The sequence below is a fragment of the Salmo salar genome, chromosome 24, assembly GCF_965601325.2.
Source record: "Salmo salar chromosome 24, fSalSal1, whole genome shotgun sequence".
NCBI lineage: Eukaryota > Metazoa > Chordata > Actinopteri > Salmoniformes > Salmonidae > Salmo > Salmo salar.
In genome coordinates this window covers 21096118-21123682 of record NC_138314.1, presented here as the reverse complement: position 1 = coordinate 21123682, position 27565 = coordinate 21096118, and the positions used below count along the sequence as shown (strand labels likewise).

Here is a 27565-nt window from a genome sequence, read left to right as displayed (position 1 = left end):
TTTTTAAAAGAAATTATAAAGTAGTTTGACAACCCTGTTCATAAGATTTTAATTTATATAAATCTCAACCGTTTATATTTCCCAGTGATTTAGACATGTCTCATGGTAAACTTTGAGCATCTTTATCTCTCAAATGTTTTGGCATTCAGGTCCAGAAAGTCACTTTCTGAACACTTATACAATGGGGAAATATGTATGGAAGGTTTCGTACAAATCAAAATGGGTGCTGTCGAAAACGGACGGAATTCAAATGGATTTACCCAAAACCTATATTGACAAGCATGACATTGTTGAGTCATTGATTTCAGTGAGACTGCTAACTTTATTCTTGTGTGCTATTACACACTCATTATATACAGTGTACACCACATGTTCTGCCTCAGCCTCCCTGTGACAACATAAGGGTTTGGCAAGACTTCATGGGAAGGAAATGAAGCACAGTGAAAATACAAACCTGAAATTAACTCACACAATGGAGCTTTGATGTAGGAGGTGAGGGATTGGAGGTGGGGAGGAAGCGCATGACCTACACAAAACTGCATTCCCATTCCTAAGCCCCAGTTTAGGTCAAGTGCACGTTCACACAGGAAACTGCCACATCACTGCACGGTGAGCATAATCCATGCACTCCACTCAAGTCTACTTTAGTCATAAATGTTGTGTGAAATGTATATGCCTAGCATCCATTAGTGATCATTCATATTAATCATACATGTGCAAATGTCAGATGTGATGTCCTCTCTGACCACAAACTGATAACATCAACGAACCCCTGCAAACAGTCAAGTGGTTCACACTCACCTCAAAGATCTTCAGTAGTGTTTTCATGTAGAGCTGTCGAATGCCAAAGGACACTCCAAAGATGGCAGGCACGATGATGAAGACCAGCAGTAGGGTGAACCACACCGTGAAGGAGATGCCCAGGAGAATGCACAGCAGGTTATCAAAGGGGTTGAAGTCTAAGAACAGGCCCATCTTGAGGCTTTAGGGGGAAATGTGGGGATCCTACTACACAGAATATAAAGGCTACCCAACAGCAGGAGAGGACAGTGCCTCACTTGTTAGCCTTTTAGGACCTTGGTCTCAGTTCTCAGCCAGAACAGGGCCTTCATTAAGACGTCTGAGGGACCAGACTCCTCCTCCAACTGGCCAGTGAATCCATGGCTGTAGAGGACAGCATCTTGCTACTGCCTCTCCCAGCTTTATAAATATGTTACAGCAACTGGGCCTTCCAGTCAAGTTATTTTCTTTAGCTTCCTATCATTCAAACTTATTGTGGTGCATTGGTCGACAATGAAAAACTGAGAAGAACTCAACAAAAAAGAATAATTCCATCCTGCACTACTCTAAAAAAATTATCAATTTGTTTAAAATGTGTCAACAATAGAACAAAAGCCTTTGCTTTTGGAGCCTGAAAGGGATTGAGAATATTGTGTTGAAATGATCCAAAAGTAGCAAGTCTCTTCAGTTGAGAATCCCATGCACCTGTAAGAAATGTAAACAAAAACAGAAGGTTAGTCTACTCTGTTAGTTAACAAAGGCAAAGGACTCTGGTTACAACCATTGAAAACTCCCAGGTGTCCCAAAGGTATTAGGCCTTCAACTCAACTCTGCACCTCAAAGCCAGTTCCATTTCATCGTTCCCCTCTAATCAGTGACTGATTTAGACCTGGGACACCAGGTGTGTGCAATTAATTATTAGGTAGAACAGAAAACCAGCAGGCTCCGGACCTCGTAGGGTAAAAGTTGAATACCCCTGGCCTAGGGTTAGGTGGTATACCGCATTTTACGGTAAACCGGTATTGATGCACAGAACGGTTTGGGGTTTTACTTTACCTTCTATAACGGTATTTGAATGTTTGGATTGTTAAATGTGATACGCCGTGTGTAACGTCTGTTTTTATAGTTTACTCTGCTACCTGAGTTATCTCTCTCCGCTCTCCCTCTTCATGCTGGTTTCCACACAGACCAAGCCGCGCCCCGTCACTCAAGGAGCGCATTTGTTGTTGCTTGACCATGAGACACTTGCATTCAGTCTGCATGGTCAATGCAGCACAAGCAACAATGTTGATGACAATGATGCTGTTTTCACTTCTTCTGCTTCTTAAAACAGTACATTCGGAAAGTATTCAGTCCCATTGACCTTTTTCAACATTTTGTTACGTTACAGCATTATTCTAAAATTGATTAAATGATCTGTTTTCCTCATCAATCTACACACAATACCCCACAATGACAAAGCAAAAAGTATTTTAGAAATTTTTGCAAATGTCAATTTTTGCACTGTCAACCACGCCCCCTGACTTTGAGAATCTCCGACTCGACATGCATCAAGCACACCCATCTCATTATTGGTGGTGAGATAATGTATCTTATGTCTGACTGATTTGCAATGGACTGTCATCGCCCCACATTAAAAGTATGTGATGGTGAGTTGAGAAGACCAATCAGAAATATGGTTAGAATGTTTTTCAATTGACTTCCATAGCCCCAAATAAAAAAAAAGTTAACATTGGCTGATAATTAGGCTACATAATTTTTTTTCACATAGTTGGGGGTCGCAAGAATTTTCGGATATCAAAATGGGATCGTGAGCCAAAAACGTTTGGGAACCCCTGCTGTACAGGCTTTTATCTTTTCATTCTGTCATTTAGGTCAGTATTGTGGAGTAACTATCCGCAGTTCTCTTATCATAGCCATTCAACTCTGTAAATGTTTTAAAGTCACCATTGACCTCATGGTGAAAACCCTGAGCGCTTTCCATCCTCTCCAGCAACTGTTAGGAAGGACCCCTGTTTCTTTGTAGTGACTGGGTGTATTGATACACCATCCAAAGTATAATTAATAACTTCAGCATGCTCAAAAGGATAGTCAATGTGTATTTGTTTTTGACCCATCTACCAATAGGTGGTCTTATTTGTGAGGCCTTGGAAAACCTCCCTGATCTTTGTGGTTTTATCTGTGTTTGAAATTCACTGCTCGACTGCGGGACCTTACAGATAATTGTATGTGTGGGCTAGAGAGATGAGGTAGTCATTCAAAAAGCATGTTAAACACTATTATTGCACACAGAGTGAGTCCATCCAACATACACTACATGACCAAAAGTATGTGGACACCTGGTCATCGAACATCTCATTCCAAAATCATGGTCATTAATATGGAGTTGGTCCCCCTTTAGCTTTCTTACATGGCACATATTGCACTTTTACTTTCTTCTCCAACACTTTGTTTTTGCATTATTTAAACCAAATTGAACGTTTCATTATTTATTTGAGGCTAAATTGATTTTATTGATGTATTATATTAAGTTAAAATAAGTGTTCATTCAGTATTGTTGTAATTGTCATTATTACAAAGAAATTTAAAAAAATTAAATCGGCCGATTAATCGGTAGCGGCTTATTTTGTCCGCCAATAATCTGTATCGGCATTGAAAAATCATAATCGGTCGACCTCTAATTCAGCCACAAGAGCATTAGTGAGGTCGGGCACTGATGTTGGGCGATTAGGCCTGGCTCGCAGTCGGCGTCCCAAATCATCCCAAAGATGTTTGATGGGGTTGAGGTCAGGGCTCTGTGCAGGCCAGTCAAGTTCTTCCACACCGATCTCGACAAATCATTTCTGTATGGAACTCACTTTGTGCACTGGGGCATTGTCATGCTGAAACAGAAAAGAGCCTTCACCAAACTGTTGCCACAAAGTTGGACGCACAGAATCGTATAGAATGTCATTGTATGCTGTAGCATTAAGATTTCCCTTCACTGGAACTAAAGGGCCTAGCCTGAACAATGAAAAACAGCCCCAGACCATTATTCCTCCTCCACCAAACTTTACAGTTGGCACTATGCATTGGAGCAGGTAGCGTTCTCCTGGCATCCACCAAACCCAGATTCATCTGTCAGACTGCTAGATGGTGAAGCGTGATTCATCACTCCAGAGAACGCGTTTCCACTGCTCCAGAGTCCAATGGCGGCAAGTTTTACACCACTCCGGCTGATGCTTGTTATTGCACATGGTGATTTTAGGCTTGTGTGCGGCTGCTTGGCCATGGAAACCCATTTCATGATGCTCCCGACGAAGTTCTTGATGTTGCTTCCAAAGGCAGTTTGGAACACAGTAGTGAGTGTTGCAACCGAGGACAGACTATTTTTACGTGCTATGCACTTCAATACTCGGCGGTCCATTCTGTGAGCTTGTGTGGCTTACCACTTCGCAGCTGTGCCGTTGTTGCTCCTAGACGTTTCCACGTCACAATAACAGCACTTGCGGTGCCACGTTGAAAGTCACTGAGCTCTTCAGTAAGGGCATTCTACTGCCAATGTTTGTCTATGGAGATTGCATGGATGTGTGCTCAATTTTATACACCTGTCAGCAACAGGTGTGGCTGAAATAGCCGAATCCACATACTTTTGAATATATAGTGTATTATATGAATTGTTAAGCAGATTTGTTATCCTGAACATATTTAGGCTTGCCATAAACAAAGGGGTTGAATACTTATTGACTCAAGACATTTCAGCTTAATTTGTACAAATTTCGAAAAACAAAATTACACCACATTATTGGGTATCGTGTGTAGTGCCCTACAAATGCAAAATGCAGTAACTTAGTGTGAATACTTTCTGAAGGCGCTCTATCTATCTATATGGTTTGGTTCTGCACCTAGGTAAAATGTGTTTTATATTGTATATTTGGTTATCTCCTCATTGACTATTGAACCAAGCATTCCATAACAATGAAAATACTATATTTTAAATCAGGCCAGGATGGAGAACTATTTACACTTAAAAATATATATATAATACTAAAAACTGCCATATGTACATCTTTGGGCAACATGACCAAATTCACATAGAAATGTGTTGTAGATCAGTCACTCATTGAAAGCAAGCATAAGTGATAGATCTGTTCTATGTTTGCTATTCTATGCTTCCTGTTCTTAAGTTTTGTTTTTGCGTCTTCTACTTCCAGTTTTGTACACTAGATTCAAACAGCTGAAAATAAAATATTTTTGTTAATGGAAAATATATTTCACAGTGGTTTAAATGGTACAGTGATTATCTACACTATACTTGCTTGTTTCGTCACAAACTGAAATTAGGCAAACTATTAGAATTCTAGCAACCAGGTAATAGCGGAGCGATTTCTGCATAGTGCACCTTTAATAAAGTTTGAAATCCGATTATTTATTTTTTTGGACATTTAAAAAAAAATGTTGATTGTTCTCCATCCTCCCCCGATTCCGAATATAAAATGTTCATTGTCATGCATGGTTCAATAGCTGTCGAAGAGAGAGTACCGAATATCCAAATATAAAACACATTTTACCTCGGTGCCTAACCGAACCATATACCTATGCTCTCTAAAAGTTTACTTTCCTGTGGGTATTGTTTGAAATTTCGGACAAACCGCACAGACAACCGATGTAGTAAGTTTAAATGTAATTGTATTTAACGTTATGGCTTGTATGAATATTTACACGATTATACAGGTATTCGTTTCAGGCTGTAATTACATACCAATTAATTGTGTATTACACAGCCAGATCAAATCAGACTAACGTACAGCTAACCAGCCGTTTCTGGTGTTATAGCTAGCCAGGAAAGCTCGATAGCTAGCTAGGCTGGCTATTTACAGTATAATTACATTATTTTGAGTGTAGAAATAGAGGGGGCTTGCTATGTACCGTATGATAATCGATAAAATGATGCAGGTACATTTAACCAAAAATTATTAGTAACAGATTTGACAGAGTTGCTAGCTACAGTAATGTGTCACGATTCATGCATCCCCATATATCAACATCACACTACTAGCTGGCAAGCTAACTAGCTAGGCTAGTATTAAAACTGTCGGGTTTGAGTGCTAGCTAGCTAACGTTAGCTTTCTATCATGGAAGACGACGACACAATACGAACAATTAACTGAATCGTGTTTAGTTACATGAATGTACTCACTGGTACCCAAGGTTGTCCGATCAGCAACGATGTTAGCCGTATTTGTATCGGGCTTTGTGTCGGACCTCCACCCGGTGACTATCGGATAGTTGCGTGGATGCAACGTGATGAAATAATTTCTGGATGAACTATGATGCTGCGCATCAGATGTTCCTGTGATAATCTCGTTGGTTTTGGTGTCTCGTGTTTATCAGAAAGAACAAAAACACCCTCCCTCCTTGTCTCTAAACTGACATCTGGTGGTGGGACGTGGAAACACTGAAGCATGGCAGAGTACTGACCACAAAATACAAATTTGCAATGCGTAACGGTAGGTCCAATATTGAGGGCAATCATACATCTAATTTAGTTAGTTAAAGCAATCCACACTAGACTCAATATAAATCGTAATCTCACATCATGATTTCCAGTTGAAAATATACTGCTCAAAAAAATAAAGGGAACACTTAAACAACACATCCTAGATCTGAATGAAAGAAATAATCTTATTAAATACTTTTTTCTTTACATAGTTGAATGTGCTGACAACAAAATCACACAAAAATAATCAATGGAAATCCAATTTATCAACCCATGGAGGTCTGGATTTGGAGTCACACTCAAAATTAAAGTGAAAAACCACACTACAGGCTGATCCAACTTTGATGTAATGTCCTTAAAACAAGTCAAAATGAGGCTCAGTAGTGTGTGTGGCCTCCACGTGCCTGTATGACCTCCCTACAATGCCTGGGCATGCTCCTGATGAGGTGGCGGATGGTCTCCTGAGGGATCTCCTCCCAGACCTGGACTAAAGCATCCGCCAACTCCTGGACAGTCTGTGGTGCAACGTGGCGTTGGTGGATGGAGCGAGACATGATGTCCCAGATGTGCTCAATTGGATTCAGGTCTGGGGAACGGGCGGGCCAGTCCATAGCATCAATGCCTTCCTCTTGCAGGAACTGCTGACACACTCCAGCCACATGAGGTCTAGCATTGTCTTGCATTAGGAGGAACCCAGGGCCAACCGCACCAGCATGTGGTCTCACAAGGGGTCTGAGGATCTCATCTCGGTACCTAATGGCAGTCAGGCTACCTCTGGCGAGCACATGGAGGGCTGTGCGGCCCCCCAAAGAAATGCCACCCCACACCATGACTGACCCACCGCCAAACCGGTCATGCTGGAGGATGTTGCAGGCAGCAGAAGGTTCTCCACGGCGTCTCCAGACTCTGTCACGTCTGTCACGTGCTCAGTGTGAACCTGCTTTCATCTGTGAAGAGCACAGGGCGCCAGTGGTGAATTTGCCAATCTTGGTGTTCTCTGGCAAATGCCAAATGTCCTGCACGGTGTTGGGCTGTAAGCACAACCCCCACCTGTGGACGTCGGGCCCTCATACCACCCTCATGGAGTCTGTTTCTGACTGTTTGAGCAGACACATGCACATTTGTGGCCTGCTGGAGGTCATTTTGCAGGGCTCTGGCAGTGCTTCTCCTGCTCCTCCTTGCACAAAGGCGGAGGTAGCGGTCCTGCTGCTGGGTTGTTGCGCTCCTACGGCCTCCTCCACATCTCCTGATGTACTGGCCTGTCTCCTGGTAGCGCCTCCATGCTCTGGACACTACGCTGACAGACACAGCAAACCTTCTTGCCACAGCTCGCATTGATGTGCCATCCTGGATGAGCTGCACTACCTGAGCCACTTGTGTGGGTTATAGACTCCGTCTCATGCTACCACTAGAGTGAAAGCACCGCCAGCATTCAAAAGTGACCAAAACATCAGCCAGGAAGCATAGGAACTGAGAAGTGGTCTGTGGTCACCACCTGCAGAACCACTCCTTTATTGGGGGTGTCTTGCTAATTGCTTATAATTTCCACCTGTTGTCTATTCCATTTGCACAACAGCATGTGAAATTTATTGTCAATCAATGTTGCTTCCTAAGTGGACAGTTTGATTTCACAGAAGTGTGATTGACTTGGAGTTACATTGTGTTGTTTAAGTGTTCCCTTTATTGTTTTGAGCAGTGTATATGGATTAGACAAAAAATGTTTCAAGTATAACAAGTGATCTATACATTGACGACTGAGTTCCATTACATTACACAGAAAAGTCATTGGACGAAGGCGTCTTCTGTATGGGGGAGATTTGTTAAGAGCCTCGATTCTCAAATTTAACATTAACACACGTGGCTAACGTTACAGTTTTGGAAGCATAAGGATCTTTCATATCAGAGAGAAATCATTTTCTAAAAAAACAAAAGGTTAAATTGATATACACCTTGATACAGTTAGTGTTCCCACATGACCATATGTTACAGCGCCTTTTTATGGAAGACAAGAGCTGACCAAATAGCCGCGGGAAGTAGTTTCGGGGTGGGAGTGCTGCAACTTCTTTGCAATGCCGATGATGTCTATATTGGTCTGGGCCCAGTGCACTACTTTTCTGAAAAACATGTAAACTAAATGTATTTGAGTGTTTACCAGGATTTGAAATTTGAGTCTGATAATACTTGTGGAATATATAAATACTTGCTTGATATGTTTTCCAGTTTCTTGAAATACTTTGCAAATGCAACTTATTTCTATGTGAAACTGAAATGGGTCTATTAATTCCTGTTTCATTTTAGTAGTCGCTCTTTTTCACAGCGGTGAGTGCACACATTTTTCGTAATGGTCCCCCATGGGAATTGAAAAACACAACCCTAGCATTGCAAGCGCCATGCTCTACTAACTGAGCTATGTCACAAAACACTTGATGTCTCAATGTACTCAATTACTGTATTGTGCATCGTTTTTCTCCATGGTGATGGAAAGTCTACAGTAGTCAGACCACTTTACTTTTTTCACTTTGTTACATTACAGCCTTACTTTAAAATTGATTAAATCATTTTCCCCCTCTCTCAATCTACACACAATACCCCATAATGCCAAAGCAAACAGTTTTTTATAAACTGTATAAAAGTATTAAAAAAAAAGAAGGAAATATCACGTTTACATAAGTACATTTACATTTAAGTCATTTAGCTCTTATCCGGAGCGACTTACAAATTGGTGCATTCACCTTATGATATCCAGTGGAACAACCACTTTACAATAGTGCATCTAAATCTTTTTAGGGGGGGGGGGGGGGGATTACTTTATCCTATCCCAGGTATTCCTTAAAGAGGTGGGGTTTCAGGTGTCTCCGGAAGGTGGTGATTGACTCCGCTGTCCTGGCGTCGTGAGGGAGCTTGTTCCACCATAGGGGTGCCAGAGCAGCAAACAGTTTTGACTGGGCTGAGCGGGAACTGTGCTTCCTCAAGTATTCAGACCCTTTACACAGTACTTTGTTGAAGCACCTTTGGCAGTGATTACAACTTTGAGTCTTCTTGGGTATAACGCTACAAGCTTGGCACACCTGTATATGGGGAATTTCTCTCATTCTTCTCTGCAGTTCCTCTCAAGCTCTGTCAGGTTGGATGGGGAGCGTCGCTGCACAGCTATTTTCAGGTCTCTCCAGAGATGCTTGATCGGGTTCAAGTCCGGGCTCTAGCTGGACCACTCAAGGACATTGAGACGTGTCCCGAAGACACTACTGCGTTGTCTTGGCTGTGTGCTTACGGCCGTTGTCCTGTTGGAAGGTGAACTTCAAATCAAATTTTATTTGTCACATACACATGGTTAGCAGATGTTAATGCAAGTGTAGCCCCAGTCAGGTCCTGAGTCCTCTGGAGGAGGTTTTCATCAAGGATCTCTCTGTACTTTGCTCCATTGATCTTTCCCTCGATCCTGACTAGTCTCCCAGTCCCTGCCACTGAAAAATATTCGCACAGCATGATGCTGCCACCACCTTGCTTCACTGTAGGTATGGTATTGGCAGGTGACGAGCAGTGCCTGGTTTCCTCCAGATGTGACGCTTGGCATTCAGGCCAAAGAGTTCAATCTTGGTTTCATCAGACCAGAGAATCTTGTTTCTCATCATCAGAGTCCTTTAGGTGCCTTTTGGCAAACTCCAAGCAGGCTGTCATGTGCCTTTTACTGAGTAGTGGCTTCTGTCTGGCCACTCTACCATAAAGGCCTGATTGGTGGAGTGCTGCAGAGATGGTTGTCCTTCTGGAAGGTTCTCCCATCTCCACAGAGGAACTCCGGAGCTCTGTCAGAGTAACCATCGGGTTCTTGGTCACCTCCCTGACCAAGGCCCTTCTCCCCCGAATGCTCAGTTTGGCCGGGCGGCCAGCTCTAGGAAGTCTTGGTGGTTCCAACTTCTTCAATTTAAGAATGATGGAGGCCACTGTGTTCTTGGGGACCTTCTATGCTGCAGGTACCCTTCCCCAGATTTGTGCCGACACAATCCTGTCTGAGCTCTACGGACAATTCCTTCGACTTCATGGCTTGGTTTTTGTTCTGACATGCACTGTCAAGTGTGGGATCTTATATAGACAGGTGTGTGTCTTTCCAAATCATGTCCAATCAATTGAATTTACCACAGGTAGACTCCAATCAACTTGTAGAAACATCAAGGATGATAAACAGGATGAACCTGAGTGTCATAGCAAAGGGTCTGAATACTTATGTAAATAAGGTATCTGTTTATTATTTTTACTGAATTATCTTTTTAATACATTTGCTATTTTTATTATGGGGTATTGTGTGTAGATTTGAGGAACAATTTGGATTTAATCCATTTTAGTATAAAGCTGTAACGTAAAATATGGAAAAAGTCAAGGGGTCTGAAGAATACATAAAGCACACAGGAACTTTTCTTTGTTCTTTTTATTCATCTTACATTCAGTAATTTAGGTATGCGTTTACAGGATACTACAGGGGCAATATTACTTTTCCCACTTATCCCTCCAGAGCATAGACCTGATAGTATGATCTGCTTATAACACTGGACTAAGACATTTGGAATTTGGCACATTCATGAAGAGAATACTGTACCTTCCATTTATTGGAGTCACTTAGCACATCTTTTTTAGAACACATCTCAAAATATATTCTCCCATCACTTTCTGCAGAGAGAAAAATAAATACAATGTTCTGTAAACAAGCTGTCTATGCTTACAAAATAGTGGTAGGAGATCTGACTTTCTATTACACATTCTGCGACTTTCCAGGACCAATTAACCACAATGGACACCTGAAAAAAGCTGGGTGTTGTCTGCTTGTGGTACTACTGTCCTTATAGACCTGATACAGCACTGCATGGTCTGTGTGTCTTTCTGGATTAGATCCCCACTGTAGTGTAGAAATTGTCTAATGGTTCGTCACACTCTGTTCTCCAACAGGGCTTCAAAGTCTGGCGAGCAGACCAATTTGTGTTTGATGTGTCCCAGCACTGACAAGTCACCAGTCCGGCCCTCTCCTGTTCCAACTGACACCAGCTCCTAATGGAATTAGAGGGGGGGGGGGGCTTGTCAGACAATGACATACAAGACAAACATAAAATAATATGTATATACTGTACAACTATAAAACTACAGAGAAGTGAAGATTTAAAGGGAAATTCAACTTCTTTCAACATCAAGTTGAAAAAACATCAGCACCACCCCCAACATCAACATGAAAACAGCAGGTTTCTATGTTTTGTAGTAAAAAAGATGGAAGATAAGTAAGTATTTCCAGTGACATCATCCTGAGACTGATATCATCTGGTGTGCATCATATGACTTTAACCAACTATGAGCAGCCAAAGGTTGTTCTCTCTGACCTGGAGGAAAGCACACGAGGTTCCCAGAGCCACATCTAGTGTGACATGCCCCAGTATGAGCTGAACCCGACCAGACTTCCGCACCAACAGCCGTCCAACCAGACCCTCCTGCAGGTCCCTCAGATGACAACTGTTTTCCTCCTGCTGCTCCTCCTATTCCACAGAGGACAGACATGCAAAGTGATCGTATACACAGTAGCCTTGCTCTCTGAACCATATATTTAAATACCCAAATACCTACTTGAGATTCCGTTTTCAAAAGCACGGACTGTCCATCCTCTGACTGCATCTCTGTCTTCACTGGCCTGACCTCTTGGGTGGGCGGCTGCCCTGGTAGGGAGTCAGGGAGCTGAATGAAGAACAGCTCCTCTTCTTTGGTCTGACTCCAGCTCTCCAGCAGCTCAGGTAAAACTTCAGGCTCAGGGAGCGGAGGTGGTCTGAAAGTGGGCTCCATCTTCTTTACCTCTGGCGCATCTTCTGGCTCCTGTTTCACTGAAGAGGGAGGGAGACACATGGCTAGACAGTTGGAGCCCATTGCTTTGCCATTTTGTTTCATTTTAACTGACATGGATTATTGTTACCATTGACAGCATTTGTGCCGTCCATGGCCTCACTATCCTCTTCAGTCTTGTCTGGTTTGGAGGAGGCTGTCACATCACTTTCCTCCTTGAATCCCCACCCTGACACAGCCAGGGGCAGCTGAACAGGACAGCTCCTTACATCACTCCTCAGGTGAGGGTCGTCCAAGAACTGGTGGAAATTAGTTGAAAATTACATTTAAGTGGGCAAGGAACTAGATAATAAATGCACAGGCCGACAGCATGATGAGACATAGGTACATGGACGACTCACATTGTCTCGTTCCAGAGCGCGCAAAATTTCTTTGGTCTCTTCCTCGGTCTCCCTCTTCTCCTTCTTGATGTTGATGATGGGTGAGGGCCCCACACTTGGTGCATCTCTCTCACCTTCATAGCCACCTGATTGGAGCACAGGAAGAAACTCGGAGGTTGAAACACAAATCATGATACATCAATATGGTCTACACAAAATATAACACCATATAACATGTTATGAAATCCCAGCTAAATGAATGACCCAGCCATACCCCTTTTCTTAATCATCATCTCTGCAGGCCCCTGCTCAAAGATGGAGTGGGACTGGATGACCTCTGGACGTCCCCGACCCCGACCGCCCCTACCACCTCGCTCACGACCCCGATCGTTCTCCCTCCTCTCCCTCCTTTGTCCACCCTCAACCTTCTGCCTACGGTTGAAGAAAGTCAAACTCTCAACATATGGTCTTTCCTAAGATCCAGTATGTGCTGGAAAACATTTCAGAATCATGCATTGTATTTCAATTTGTCACTTAGCAGACTTACAGCTAGTGCATTCATCTTGAGATCTCTGTGTGTGTACACACACACACACACACACACACACACACACACACACACACACACACACACACCACACACACACCACACACACACACACACACACACACACACACTTGAAGTCAGAAGAAGTTTACATACACTTAGGTTGGAGTCATTAAAACTCGTTTTTCAACCACTCCACAAATGTCTTGTTAACAAAGTGTAGTTTTGGCAAGTCGGTTAGGACATCTACTTTGTGCATGACAATTAATTTTTCAAACAATTGTTTACAGATTATTTCACTGTATCACAATTCCAGTGGGTCAGAAGTTTACATACACTAAGTTGACTGTGCCTTTAAACAGCTTGGAACATTCCATAAAATGTCATGGCTTCAGAAGCTTCTAATAGGCTAACTGCTAAGTTAAAGCTTGGTTGCAAATGGGTCTTCCAAATGGACAATGACCCAAGCATACTTCCAAAGTTGTGGAAAAATGGCTTAAGGACAACAATGTCAAGGTATTGGAGTGGGCATCACAAAGCCCTGACCTCAATCCCATAGAAAATGTGTGGGCAGAACTGAAAAAGTGTGTGCGAGCAGGGAAGCCAACAAACCTGACTCAGTTACACCAGCTCTGTCAGGAGGAATGGGCCAAAATTCACCCAACTTATTGTGGGAAGCTTGTGGAAGGCTGCCCAAAACTTTTGACTCAAGTTAAACAATTTAAAGGCAATGCTACCAAATACGAATTGAGTGTATGTAAACTTCTGACCCACTGGGAATGTGATGAAAGAAATAAAAGCTGAAATAAAATAACTCTACTATTATTCTTACATTTCACATTATTAAAATAAAAGTGGTGATCCTAACTGTCCTAGGACAGGGAATTTTTACTAGGATTAAATGTCATGAATTATGAAAAACTGAGTTTAAAGGTATTTGGCTAAGGTGTATGTAAACTTCCGACTTCAACTGTATATATACACACACATACTACCGTTCAAAAGTTTGGGGTCACTTAGAAAAGTCCTTGTTTTTGAAAGAAAAGCATTTGTTTTCCCATTAAAGTAACATAAAATTTATCAGAAATACAGTGTAGGCATTGTTCATGTTGTAAATTACTATTGTAGCTGTAAACAGCTGATTTGTTTATGGAATATCTACATAGGTGTACAGAGGCCCATTACAAGAAACCATCACTCCTGTGTTCAAATGGCACGCTGTGTTACCTAATCCAAGTTTTTAAAATTTTAAGGCTAATTGATCATTAGAAAACCCTTTTGCAATGAAGTTAGCACAGCTGAAAACTGTTGTTCTGATTAAAGAAGCAATAAAACTGTCCTTCTTTAGACTAGTTGAGTATCAGGAGCATCAGCATTTGTGGGTTCGATTACAGGCTCAAAATGGCCAGAAACAAAGTACTTTCTTCTGAAACAGGTCAGGCTATTCTTGTTCTGAGAAATTAAGGCTATTCCATGCGAAATTGCCAAGAAACTGAAGATCTCGTACAACGCTGTGTACTACTCCCTTCACAGAACAGTGCAAACTGACTCTAAGCAGAATAGAAAGAGTGGGAGGCCCCGGTGCACAACTGAGCAAGAGGACAAGCACAGTGTGTGTAGTTTGAGAAAGACGCCTCACAAGTTCTCAACTGGCAGCATCATTAAATAGTACCCACAAAACACCAGTCTCAAAGTCAACAGTGAAGAGGCGACTCCGGGATGCTGGCCTTCTAGGCAGAGTTGCAAAGAAAATAAAAAGAAAAAGAGACACTGGACAGAGGAACTCTGCCTAGAAGGCCAGCATCCCAGAGTCATAATGTACTTGTCCTCTTGCTCAGTTGTGCACCGGTGCCACCCACTCTTTCTATTCTGGTTAGAGCCAGTTTGCACTGTTTTGTGAAAGGAGTAGTACACAGCGTTGTACGACATCTTCAGTTACTTTGCAATTTCTCGTTCCACAAAGGACAAAGGAATAGCTTCATATATCGTCACAGACTGAACAACTGAACTTACTCTTCTTTAGCTTTGCGGCCAATAATGTTAGGGGTGAAAGTTTTCTGAAAGATAAAACATAGGAGTCAAGATTTACTTCGTTAAACAAATAAAAAAGTTCTGGTGATTGACCATTACAAACACTGTATACAATTCACTGAGCCTACCTTTTTCACACCTCCCAGGGTGAGGTCTCTGGAGCGCATGGAAGGGAGACGGCCAGGGGAGATAGTAGCTGGTAGCCGGCGTCCCATCACCAAACCCCTGCCACTCCCTCCGGGCGTTGCCGGAGTGTGAGAAGGGCCACCGGGGTTGCTTGAGCCTGGCTCAGCCATCCTGGACAAAGCAATTAGAAATAATTTATTTGAAAAGCTAAAAACAGATGACAACTATCCACACACCTTTATTCAAGAAGTCTTCATAAGAACACCTACACTCCCCTCCGTATTTATGTGGATAGTTAAGCTAAAAATGTGTAGATTTGGCTCTATACTCCAGCATTTTGGATTTGAGATCAAATGTTTCATACGAGGCGATAGTACAGAATGTCACCTTTTATTTGAAAATCATGCCCCCCCCAAAAATGCTATCCTCTCACCATTGCCAAAAACAGTGGAGGTCACAATGTTTTAGGGGGTATGATCATTGTTCGTCTTTCTTTGTCATTCATAATTATCCATAATCATGGTACATTGTTTCCCCTATTTTAATTTAGCAGTGGCGGGCCACTCGGATGGTAACACATTCAGTGTAAACTTAAACGACTCAAACCAAATATGAAGTAGAAAATATATTGGAGCTAATTATTTTTCAATAAGATCTTTGAGAACCTACAATCACCAAAATAAAAAAACTAGACTGTCAGGGAGAATCTAAAATTCCCAAAATGTCATGGCATGAGGCCCCATTGATTTTGTTATTATATTTGAGTCACTCAGATGTTATAAGATGGCATACGCTATGGCAATATGTGTAGAATTTCAGGAAATTTGGCTCAAACTGCACATTTTCTCTCAGCCTCATGGCGGCAAATGTGTAGGATTGCACGAAACTAGCTCAAACTGTAAAAATCTTCTCGGCCCTTGGCAAAACCAATGATATACAGTGTACAAAACAAAACTCTTTCCATGACAGACTGATCAGGTGAATGCGGGTTAAAGCTATGATCCATTATTGATGTCACCTGTTAAATCAACTTCAAATCAGTGTAGATGAAGGGGAGGAGACAGGTTAAAGAAGGATTTTCAAGCTTTGAGACAACAGACATGGATGTGTATGTATGCCATTCAGAGGGTGAATGGGCAAGACAAGTGTTTTTGAGCGGGGGTATGGTATTATGTGCCAGAAACATCAGTTTGAGTGTGTCAGAACTGCAACCCTGCTGGGTTTGTCACACTCAACAGTTTCCTGTGTGTATCAAGAGTGGTCTCAGCACACAAAGAACATCCAGCCAACGGGCAGGCCAGTGGTTGAAAAACAGTTCACTGATGAAAAAGGACAAAGGAGGCTGACTTGTGCAGAGCAAAAGATGGGCTAGTTAGTCAACTAACATTCCAGTACAACATTGGTGCCCAAAGACCCATAAAATAATTTGTCGTGCCTTGACACAAATGGGGTATGGCAGCCGATGACTTTCCAGAGTTCCACTTCTTTCTTGTTTTTTGCTGAAACTGCGGTTGCAGTGTGCTAAGGAATGAAAACAAAAACATTGCCTGGACTGAGGAATCCCAGATCCTGCTGTTTTACGCTGATGGGAGGACAAGGGTATGACGAACACAACAATACATGCACCCATCATGTTGTGTGTCAACGTTGCAGGCTGGTGGTGTGGGGTGCGTTTTCATGGCACACATTGGGCCCCTTGATAAAAGTGGAGCAACATCGGAGGTCGAAGGAATTGTCCGTAGAGCTCCGAGACAGGATTGTGTCGAGGCACAGATCTGGGGAAGGGTATAAAAAAACTTCTGCAGTATTGAAGGTCACCAAGAACACAGTGGCCGCCATCATTTTATAAATGGAAGAAGTTTGGAACCACCAAGACTCTTCCTAGAGCTGGCCACCCAGCCAAACTGAGCAATCGGGAGAGAAGGGCCTTGGTCAGGGAGGTGAAAAAGAACCTGATGGTCACTCTGACAGAGCTCCAGTGTTTCTCTGTGGAGATGGGAGAACCTTCCAGAAAGGCAACCATCTCTGCGCACTTCACCAATCAGGCCTTTATGGTAGAGTGACCAGACAGAAGCCACTCCTCAGTAAAAAGGCACCTGACAGCCCACTTGGAGTTTGCCAAAAGGCACCAAAAGGACTTTCAGACCATGAGAAACAAGATTGTCTGGTCTGATGAAACCAAGATTAAACTCTTTGGCCTGAATGCCAAGTGTCACGTCTGGAGGAAACCTGGCACCATCCCTACAGTGAAGCAGGGTGATGGCAGCATCATGCTGTGGGGATGTTTTTCAGCGGCATGGACTGAGAGACTAGTCAGGATCGAGGGAAAGATGAACGGAGCAAAGTACAGAGAGATCTTTGATGAAAACCTGCTCCAGAGCGCTCAGGACCTCAGACTGGGGCGAAGGTTCACCTTCCAACAGGACAACGACCCTAAGCATACAGCAAAGACATCGCAGGAGTGGCTTCGGGGACACGTCTCTGAATGTCCTTGAGTGGCCCAGCCAGAGCCCGGACTTGAACCCAATCGAACATCTCTGGAGAGACCTGAAAATAGCTGTGCAGTGACGCTCCCCAACCAACCTGACAGAGCTTGAGAGGATCTGCAGAGAAGAATGTGAGAAACTCCCCAAATACAGGTGTGCCAAGCTTGTAGCGTCATACCCAAAGAAGACTCAAGGCTGTAATCAGTGCCAAAGGTGCTTCAACAAAGTACTGAGTAAAGGGTCTGAATTAGTGATGCACCAATGACATTTTTGGCCGATACCTATGTCCAATATTTTCCTTGCCAAAAAAACCTGATACCGATAACCGCTATTTAAGATTTTAGCGGCCTTTTAAGCATTCTAGTACAGTTAAATAGTTAACACACACACACACACACACACACACACACACACAATGGACGCAGCGGTCTAAGGCACTGCATCTCAGTGGAAAAGGTGTCACTACAGTCCCTGGTTCGAATCCAGGCTGTATCACATCTGGCCGTGATTGGGAGTCCCTTAGGGTGGCACACAACTGGCCCAGCGTCGTCCAGGCCGTCATTATAAATAATAATTTATTCTTAACTGACTTGCCTAGTTAAATAAAAGGTTACACACACACACACACACCAAAAAGGTTATTTTGTTGGCATTTATTTACATATGTTCCCATTACCAGTAAAACATCAATCAAAACCTATTTCTTTCACTTGCTGTAATGGGAACAGTTAATAACATCAGTTATTTCATTTTAAACCATGATTTCTATGGAACGCCGTTTGAGTCTTTGCGTGTCAAAAAACATACACATCAAATACACAACATAATCTGTTTCAGTAGCTATAGTTAGCTATATAGGTGTCATCTAAAATAACCCACATTTATAAGACAGTTCTTATTTCATTAATGGTGGTCAGACCCATCTATGTGAAGCTAGCCACAATAAGGATTAGCCACAGTAGTGGACTTTGGGGTTAGCCTTCAAAATAAAAGTACGGCATAATTCTATTTGTACTCATTTGCATCACTGTCAATGACATATTTTGAAGGCAAACCGCAAATTCCACTATTGTGCGTAATCCTTATTGTGGCTAGCTTCACAATACATAACCCGGTCCAGTCGAGCCTCACTAGCCCGACCAAGCTAGGTGGCTGCTTATAATGTTAGTTTTGGGCAACAGGGTTAAGTAGCTGGCTAGCTATTTATTTTCATGAACTGAAGTTCAATTTCAATAGGCGAACAACAAGTTGCAACCTAGCTAATACTTACAAGGATTCCTAAATCATTGCTAAGAATAATGAAAATGACTGCAGTTTCTACTGGTCACTGTTTTCAGGCTGGTTGTAATGGTGCTAGCTAGGTACCAAGCTAAAGCTAGCTACCCCAGAAATTGCAGTAAAAACAAATGATGCTTTATTACCAATGCGTTATTGTAAACACATCGCTCGTGGGCGGTGTTTGCAGACTTTTTTGTACAGCTTTGACAGTGCTACTATATCTTTTTTGACACGCAAAGACCCAAACGGCGTTCCATAGAATGTATGTCGTGAAGCTAATAGCAGTGACGCTATTACAGTGTAACTCCGGTAGGGAAACATCTGAAAAATAGTGCACTTGGTAGTATGTACCGGTGCTCGACCAGTCGGTGAAAGCCAACATCACCCACGACAGAGAACGGTTGATTGTCAAGGGCAATGAATTCCATTATCTTGGCTTTAATGGATTTCGCCTTTGAGTTGTCTCACTGAAATTATCTTACTCTTTCAAATGACTGCTCGACTTGTCTGCTGTGTGAATCGAGCAGTCAACATTATGTGGGCTAGGTTAGGAATGCTGTGTTGCACGTGTAATGCTAAATTTTACGTGCCGTCATTACGTCATGTACGTCCGTTATATAGGTATGCACGCTATCTTTGACATAGGTTTTTAACGTCGGCGTTAAACTAGACGTCGGGTCAATACCAATGTTGGCATTTTTAGCTAATATCGGCAGATTCCGATATGTTCACAGATATACAGTGCATCCCAAGTCTGAATACTTATGTAAATGTAATATGTTTTTTATTTTTAATACATTTGCAAAAATGTGTGTAGACTGATGAGGGGAAAAAAACAATTTAATCAATTTTAGAATAAGGCTGTTACATAACAAAAGGTGGAAAAAGTGAAGGGGTTTGAATACTTTACGAATGCACTGTATATATATAAATATATATTTTTTTGCTGACATAATTTAAAAACATGCAAAACGTGTTGATTTGAAGGAAATTAACTTTAAAACGGCAACATTTTACCTCTGCGGCCAAGAGGGGACCTCAAATTTTGGTCGGAGACTGTGCCATTAGCCATGCCCACCACCCCAACTTTGACACCGCTGCTGAAGAAAATCCTAAGGCAACCACTGTGGTAGCATCCAAATTAATGTAGAAGTGTTCAGAAGCATCTTCTATTCTTATTTACAATAAAAGTGACTCCAAAATGATAATACATTATTTACCATTCAGTTCCTATTGAGCAAAACATAATCCGAAACAATTAAAACAAACTGCAAATGCATCCAACAAGTTTGTAGAGTCACAAGCTTGATGTAGTCATTGCATGCTAAGAATAGGAGACAAAATACTAAACTTTTAATACACTAAGTGAATGTCCAAATACTTATGGAAAAAAAAAAAAAGAACTTCAACTCATTGAGGGCTTGATGATTAGTTGACAAGTTGAATCAGGTGTGCTTGTCCAGGGTTACAATAAAAATGTGTACTGTTGGGGCAACTCGAGGACCAGGGTTGGGAAACACTGTTCTATACTGTTGCCTCATATTAAACATTGTATCTGACATCCAAAATGTTGGAGTATAAATATGACGGGGAGTGTATATGCATGTAACCCATTCATAGACGCTACTATCTTTAGCGCCTATAGACCATAGTATGTTCTGGCCGGGCGAGTTTTGTTAAAGGGCGAATGCACGTCCTGATTTGGCCTCGTTTTTCCATCAATGTTCATTAAGAAAGGCCAAGACTGCAGGCAAACAAGAGTTGTCTTGGGGGTGTGGTTTGATGTTTGTTGTGATTGAATGGCAAAGATACACACAAGGGCAGTAGTGTGTACAGCAAGGTAAGCGAAGCTAGCTTTGCAATGGAAAGAACAAAGTTTAGAAGCTGAGGACCCTGACATGCTGACCACACCGCTCACGTCGCTTGCGTGAGCGTTGCAAAATAAATGTACACATACATGTTAGTCAATCATTGCACCCACACTGCTCGCGCTCGCCAACGAGCGTCTGCATTGCCAAGCGCTAAAATAGAAGTCAGTTCTATTTGTGAAGCTGAACGCAGTGCAAGTCCTGCCTCTCCCATCTTCTCATTGGTTTATAGAAGCAGATAACCAATGAGGAGATGGCACGTGGATGATTGAAAGATGAACGGAGGTTGGTCGATCGTGGTAATACACCTTTATGAAAGTTAGATGCCAATCACCATATAAAGTCCAAAGAAGAAAGAGCCTGAAGGAGAAGAGATGACTAGAAACGATTCGGTTGACTGTTTTATGTGTGGATTAATTGTTGGAGTAGAGGACCCTGTGTATTTCAGGTAAAATAACTCAACGTTTATATCCCAGGACAAATTAGCTAGCAATTGCAAGCTAGCTAGCAAAATTGGCATAAATGTTTCATGCTTTTCGACCTGTCCCCAAATGAATATAATTGGTTCAGAGTTTGTTTTGACATTTCAACCTGCGTGTCGTGATCACGTTTGGTGTGGAGGGACAAAATCAATTTGCGCACGATGGCGCGCGTCCGGTTTGGGTATGGTGTGACTCGCCATCTCAAGATGGTCAGCTAATTCAGTTCTATGCTTAGGCTAAAGCCTGCGCTGACCTTGTGTTTAGCCAAGCTGACAGAAGCTATCTAGCATAGCTTGGTTATGGCTGCAGCTGGCTATCCTATCTACCTGATATTTCTCTGTCAAATCCGTTATGGCAAGAGAACAGGTATCCCCTGTTAACAACCTCGTTATTGTTATTTTTTAATTATGTGTGTGTGTGTCCCCCTGCTACTCGCTGTTTATTATCTATGCATAGTCACTTTACAAATTACCTCGATTAACCTGTACCCCCGCACATTGACTCGTACCAGTACCCCCTGTATATAGCCTCGTTATTGTTATGTACATTTCTTGTGTTACCTATTGATTGATTTAATTTTTTACTTTAGTTTATTTAGTAAATATTTTATTAACTCTATTTATTGAACTACATTGTTGGTTAAGGGCTTGTAAGTAAGCATTTCACGTTCACTGTTGTATTCGGCGCATGTGACAAATACAATTTGATTTGATTTTAACACTGCCCCTTTAAGACAAAAAAGCTCTTTAACTGACGTGCTTTTCAAAGATGGCTAGAATGTACATGTTTTGTGCTCTTGTAGGAAGCAATCACTCCCACATTGCTGACTACAAATTAGCTATAACTGGGCTAATAACTCATTAACTAGCAAAGAATATTAACAAATGTGCACACATGACTACATACAGCTCTTGCTTTGAACTCAAAACAAGCGCATAATCACGACCGCTCATGCTGTAAAACAGTCCAGTTCAAAGTGAATGGCACAAATCCATATATGGCAATGGTCTATTTGCATATAGGCCTACTGCAGCGCCGATTGGTTATGGCGCACCAGTCTGTGTAGAGTACGGGCCTGAGCCGTGCCTGTCAATGCAATAGAATCCGACTCCAATGCACTCTGCCTACAACAAAAGCTCTTGCATTGTTAGTTTTACACTTAGTCTTGCATAGTCCATTTTCTTTCGGTAGGTTGCATTTAAAGTGGCTGATATTGCGTTGATTCGATCACAATTCCCACAGTAAAGTGAAACGTTGATAGTGTTAAGTAACGGGGAAAACTCGAGAAATTTGAGTGAAGTTCAATCTCTTGCTTCTTTGCTCTACGTGGCAGTCCCTGGTGAGCTGTGCGCTTAGTGGGAACATTGATCATTACCCAGGTGCACCTTGTACTGGGGACAATAAAAGCCACTAAATGTGCAGTTTTGTCAAACACCACAATGCCATAGATGTCTCTGTGAGGGAGTGTGCAATTGGCATGCTGACTGCAGGAATGTCCACCACAGCGGTTGCTAGAGAATGTAATGTTAATTTCTCTACAATATGCTGCCTCCAACGTCATTTTAGAGAATATGGTAATACGTACAACCGGCCTCACAACCGCAGACCACGTGTAACCCCGACAGACCAGGACCTCCACATCTGACTTCTTCACCTGCGGAATCGTTTGAGACAAGCCACCCTGGCAGCTGCTGAAATTGTGGGTTTGCACAACCAAAACATTTCTTCGCAAACTGCCAGAAACCATCTCAGGGAAGCTCATCTGCGTGCTCTTCATCCTCACCAGGGTCTTGACCTGACTGCAGTTCGGCGTCGTAACCGACTTCAGTGGGCAAATGCTCACCATCGATGGCCACTGGCATGCTGGAGAAGTGTGCCCTTAACGGATGAATCCCGGTTTCAACTGTACTGGGCAGATGGCACACAGGGTGTATGGCGTTGTGTGGGAGAGCGGTTTGCTGATGTCAACGTTGTGAACAGTGGCCCATGGTGGCGGTGGGGTTATGGTATGGGCAGGCATAAGCTACAGACAACGAACACAATTGCATTTTTTTCCCATGGCAATTTGAATGCACAGAGATACCGTGAAGAGATCCTGAGGCCCATTGTCGTGCCATTCATCCGCCGACATCACCTCATGTTTCACCCCATGTCGCAAGGATCTGTACACAATTCCTGGAAGCTGAAAATGTCCCAGTTCTTCCATGGCCTGCATACTCACCAGAAATGTCACTGATTGAACATGTTTGGGATGCTCTGGATCAACGTGTACGACAGCGTGTTCCAGTTCCGGACAATATTCAGCAACTTTGCACAGCCATTTAAGAGGAGTGGAACAACATTCCACAATCAACAGCCTGACCAACTCTTATACGAAGGAGATATGTTGCACTGGATGAAGCAAATGGTGGTCACACCAAATAATGACTGGTTTTCTGATCCACACCCCTACTTAGTTTAAGGTATCTGTGGCCAACAGATGCATATCTGTATTCCCAGTCATTTGAAATCTATAGATTAGGGCCTAATGAATTTATTTCAATTGACTGATTTCCTTATATGAACTGTAACATCTTTGAAATAGTTGCATGTTAAGGTTATATTTTTGTTCAGTGTAATTACACTTTGAATGGTGCATCAATACACCCAGTCACAACAAAGATACAGGTGCTTTCCATCAGACACTGGGAGATGAATTCATCTTTCAGCAGGACAATTACCTGCTGAAGAAAACAGTGAATGCTCCTGAGTAGCCGAGTTAGTTTTGATTTAAATCTACTTGAAAATCTATGGCAAGACCTGAAAATGGTTGTCTAGCAATGATCAACAACCAATTTGACAGAGCTTGAAGAATTGCAACACAATCCATGTGTGGAAAGCTGTTGGAGATGTATCCAGAAAGACTCATAGCTGTAATCACAGCCAAAGGTGCATCTACAAATTGACTCGGTGGTGTGAATACTTATTAAAATTCGATATTTCTGTATTTTATTTTCAATACATCTGCAAAACATTAAAAACGTTATTTTTTTCACTTTGTCATTATAGGGTATTGTGTGTAGATGGGTGAGGGATTTTTTTATTTAATCCATTTGGAATTCATGCTGTAACAACAAAATGTGGAATAAGGCAAGGGATATGAATACTTTATGAAGGCATGCACTGAGCCATGCATTTAACGGTCTTTTTTGCTAACAGTGATTGAGTTATATTATTAGCCTAAATCATGACGATCCAATCTATTCATCACATTACGAATAGTAGGCTATCTTACATAAGTCAGCAAATACGATGATACATGGAATGCTTTATTTTTATGGTGAAAATGTACTCCCCCAAACTTGAAACTCACGCACCGCCTATGGCGTTGTTTCTAGAACCGTATCGCAATGGAAAAAAATCGATTTACGTTTATATGAAGTATTTGGCTGCCAGAGCCAGTCTACCTCTAACGTACTAGGTCTTTGGACCTTAAGGAGTAAGGGTGAAGTTAGGCTCATTAAAGTATATATTTCGCAATATATAATATTTGCCTTTAATGTTTGTCTTTGATACCAAATTCTTCAAGTTTTACAGGGCCTTTTTGTTAGGCCATTGGTATAATCAAGGAGTTACTGTCAACACATGTCAGCAATGCATACTGGTTACATTATCTAGCTAGCTAGGACTCTGACAATGCGTTTTCGATATTGTTGCCTTATTCAAATTACCTGATTGCTTCTTTTGATGTTCACCAAACCAGGAGAATTGCGTTTAAATTGACTGCACCCTTTCAATAAGCAAAACCGTGGCGATATCTTACGTCATCGGTAAGCGTTATCTGCAGTACAGCGCCATGACTGCTAGACCTGACATACTTGTGTTTTTCGCGGATCACGTGCGCGGAATTCTTCTACTTCAATAATATTATGGCGGTTGGTTGGAGGTGCATGTCGCCACCTACTGTACTGGAGTGTGTAAATCAATCACCAATGCTGCTAACTTTTGAAAATCCCATAGCTTGGAGTGATATTTTCAATTGTGAATGTCATTGACACCACCCCTAGCCGGGGGGTTTAGAGGTCCCACCATAAAAAAAATCAGTTTTAAAGATAATTTCGTGCAATTCTACATATTGTCATATGGCTTAGGCCCATGACCTAGGTGAGATACAAATGTTTAAAAATCACACGTCAGGTGTAGTCACAATTCTTTTAAAATTGAATGCACACTCAAAACCCGATGACTTGGTTTGAAGTTGTCCCAGTTAGCATTATTTAGAGTATGCTAACTGGGGGACATTGAATTAGATTGGTTTTTCATTAGAAAATGCTAATATTAATGATACTGTAGCCATATGATGGATTGCAGTCTCTCGTTGTCAACAAGAAACCAACATGTAAATATATCACTAATTTGGATGAACTATCCCTCTAAAATGTGACCCAATTCAGGAAACTAGGCATATGTCGCTAGTCACGACTTCACAGGAGAGCCTTTTGAACATAAAACTTTTTTTTTTAATCAAAATTTTTTTGGGCAGAAAGACATTCTCGAACATGTGAACTTTCATGTGCCTTAATATCAAACTTGTATGTCATCTGTAAATACAAATAAAATTGTTAAATTACGAGCCTAGTTGGTTTAGTCACAGAGAAAGCAGGAACCTTCCCGCTAGCAATGATTGGCTGAGATAATGAGGGGGCTGGACATGCCGAGAGATGAGTTTGGATTGGTCTGTGGTGTTGCATCTTGTGTCTATAAAATGAGCTGCTCGTAATGCGTAGATAATCCTTTCTCCTTTCTACTGCACATACAACAAGAACAACACAGAGTTACACATGGAGTAAAACAAACATACAGTCAATAATACAGTAGAAAAATAAGTCTATATACAATGTGAGCAAATGAGGTGAGATAAGGGAGGTAAAGGCAAAAAAGGCCATGGTGGCAAAGTAAATACAATATAGCAAGTAAAACACTGGAATGGTAGATTTGCAGTGGAAGAAAGTGCAAAGTAGAAATATAAATAATGGGGTGCAAAGGAGCAAAATAAATACAGTAGGGGAAGGACATCATTGATGTATACAGAGAAAAGAGTTGGCCCAAGATTTGAACCCTGTGGCACCCCCATAGAGACCACCAGAGGCCCGGACAACAGGCCCTCCGATTTGACACATTGAACTCTATCAGAGAAGTAGTTGGTGAACCAGGCGAGGCAATCATTTGAGAAACCAAGGCTATTGAGTCTGCCGATGAGGATGTGGTGATTGACAGAGTCGAAAGCCTTGGCCAGGTCAATGAATACGGCAGCACAGTATTGTTTCTTATCGATGGCGGTTATGATATCATTTAGGACCTTGAGCGTGGCTGAGGTGCACCCATGACCAGCTCTGAAACCAGATTGCATAGCGGAGAAGGTGCGGTGGGATTCGAAATGGTCGGTAATCTGTTTGTTGACTTGGCTTTCGAAGACCTTAGAAAGGCAGGGTAGGATAGATATAGGTCTGTAGCAGTTTGGGTCAAGAGTGTCCCCTCCTTTGAAGAGGGGGATGACAGCAGCTGCTTTCCAATCTTTTGGAATCTCAGACGACACCAAAGAGAGGTTGAACAGGCTCGTAATAGGGGTTGCAACAATTTTGGCAGATAATTTTAGAAAGAAAGGGTCCAGATTGTCTAGCCTGGCTGATTTGTAGGGGTCCAGATTTTGCAGCTCTTTCAGAACATCAGCTGACTGGATTTGGGAGAAGGAGAAATGGGGAAGGCTGGGCGAGTAGCTGTGGGGGGTGCAGTGCTGTTGACCGCGGTAGGGGTAGCCAGGTGGAAAGCATGGCCAGCCGTAGAAAAATGCTTATTGAAATTCTCAATTATAGTGGATTTATCAGAGGTAACAGAGTTTCCTATCCTCAGTGCAATGGGCAGCTGGGAGGAGGTGTTCTTATTCTCCATGGACTTTACAGTGTCCCAGAACTTTTTTGAGTTTGTGTTGCAGGAAGCAAATTTCTGCTTGAAAAAGCTAGCCTTGGCTTTTCTAACTGCCTGAGTATATTGGTTTCTAACTTCCCTGAAAAGTTGCATATCACGGGGGCTGTTCGATGCTAATGCAGAACGCCACAGGATGTTTTTGTGTTGGTTAAAACTTCTTATGGCTTGAATCCCGTTACTGCAGGGCGCCAAATTCAAAACAACAAAAATCTCATAATTAAAATTCCTCAAACATACAAGTATTTATACATCATTTTAAAGCTTTACTTCTTGTTAATCCAGCCACAGTGTCTGATTTCAAAAAGGCTTTACGGTGAAAGCAAACCATATGAT

General features: G+C 42.1%; 2 protein-coding genes across 2 annotated transcripts in view; both read right to left on the bottom strand.

Moving 5' to 3' along the window:
* Window positions 1–6144, bottom strand: part of LOC106585610 (glycerol-3-phosphate acyltransferase 4) — a 42624-nt gene extending 36480 nt beyond the window's left edge. The window contains exons 1-2 of the mRNA XM_014172018.3: window positions 5960–6144; window positions 802–1485 (exon numbers count right to left, since the gene is read on the bottom strand). Of these exons, the coding sequence (XP_014027493.1) occupies window positions 802–975 (174 nt within the window). The 5' untranslated portion in view covers window positions 976–1485; window positions 5960–6144. The remainder of the gene's footprint in view (window positions 1–801; window positions 1486–5959) is intronic.
* Window positions 6145–10667: 4523 nt separating this feature from the next.
* Window positions 10668–25146, bottom strand: LOC106585611 (DNA-directed RNA polymerase III subunit RPC4). Its single transcript, XM_014172019.3, has 9 exons — window positions 24979–25146; window positions 15157–15325; window positions 15011–15054; window positions 12725–12882; window positions 12472–12596; window positions 12201–12369; window positions 11861–12111; window positions 11620–11772; window positions 10668–11296 (listed from the first exon to the last, which is right to left on the bottom strand). The coding sequence occupies exons 2-9, from the start codon at window positions 15322–15324 to the stop codon at window positions 11177–11179; spliced, it is 1188 nt and encodes a 395-aa protein (XP_014027494.1). The 5' UTR covers window position 15325; window positions 24979–25146; the 3' UTR covers window positions 10668–11176.
* Window positions 25147–27565: the final 2419 nt, after the last annotated feature.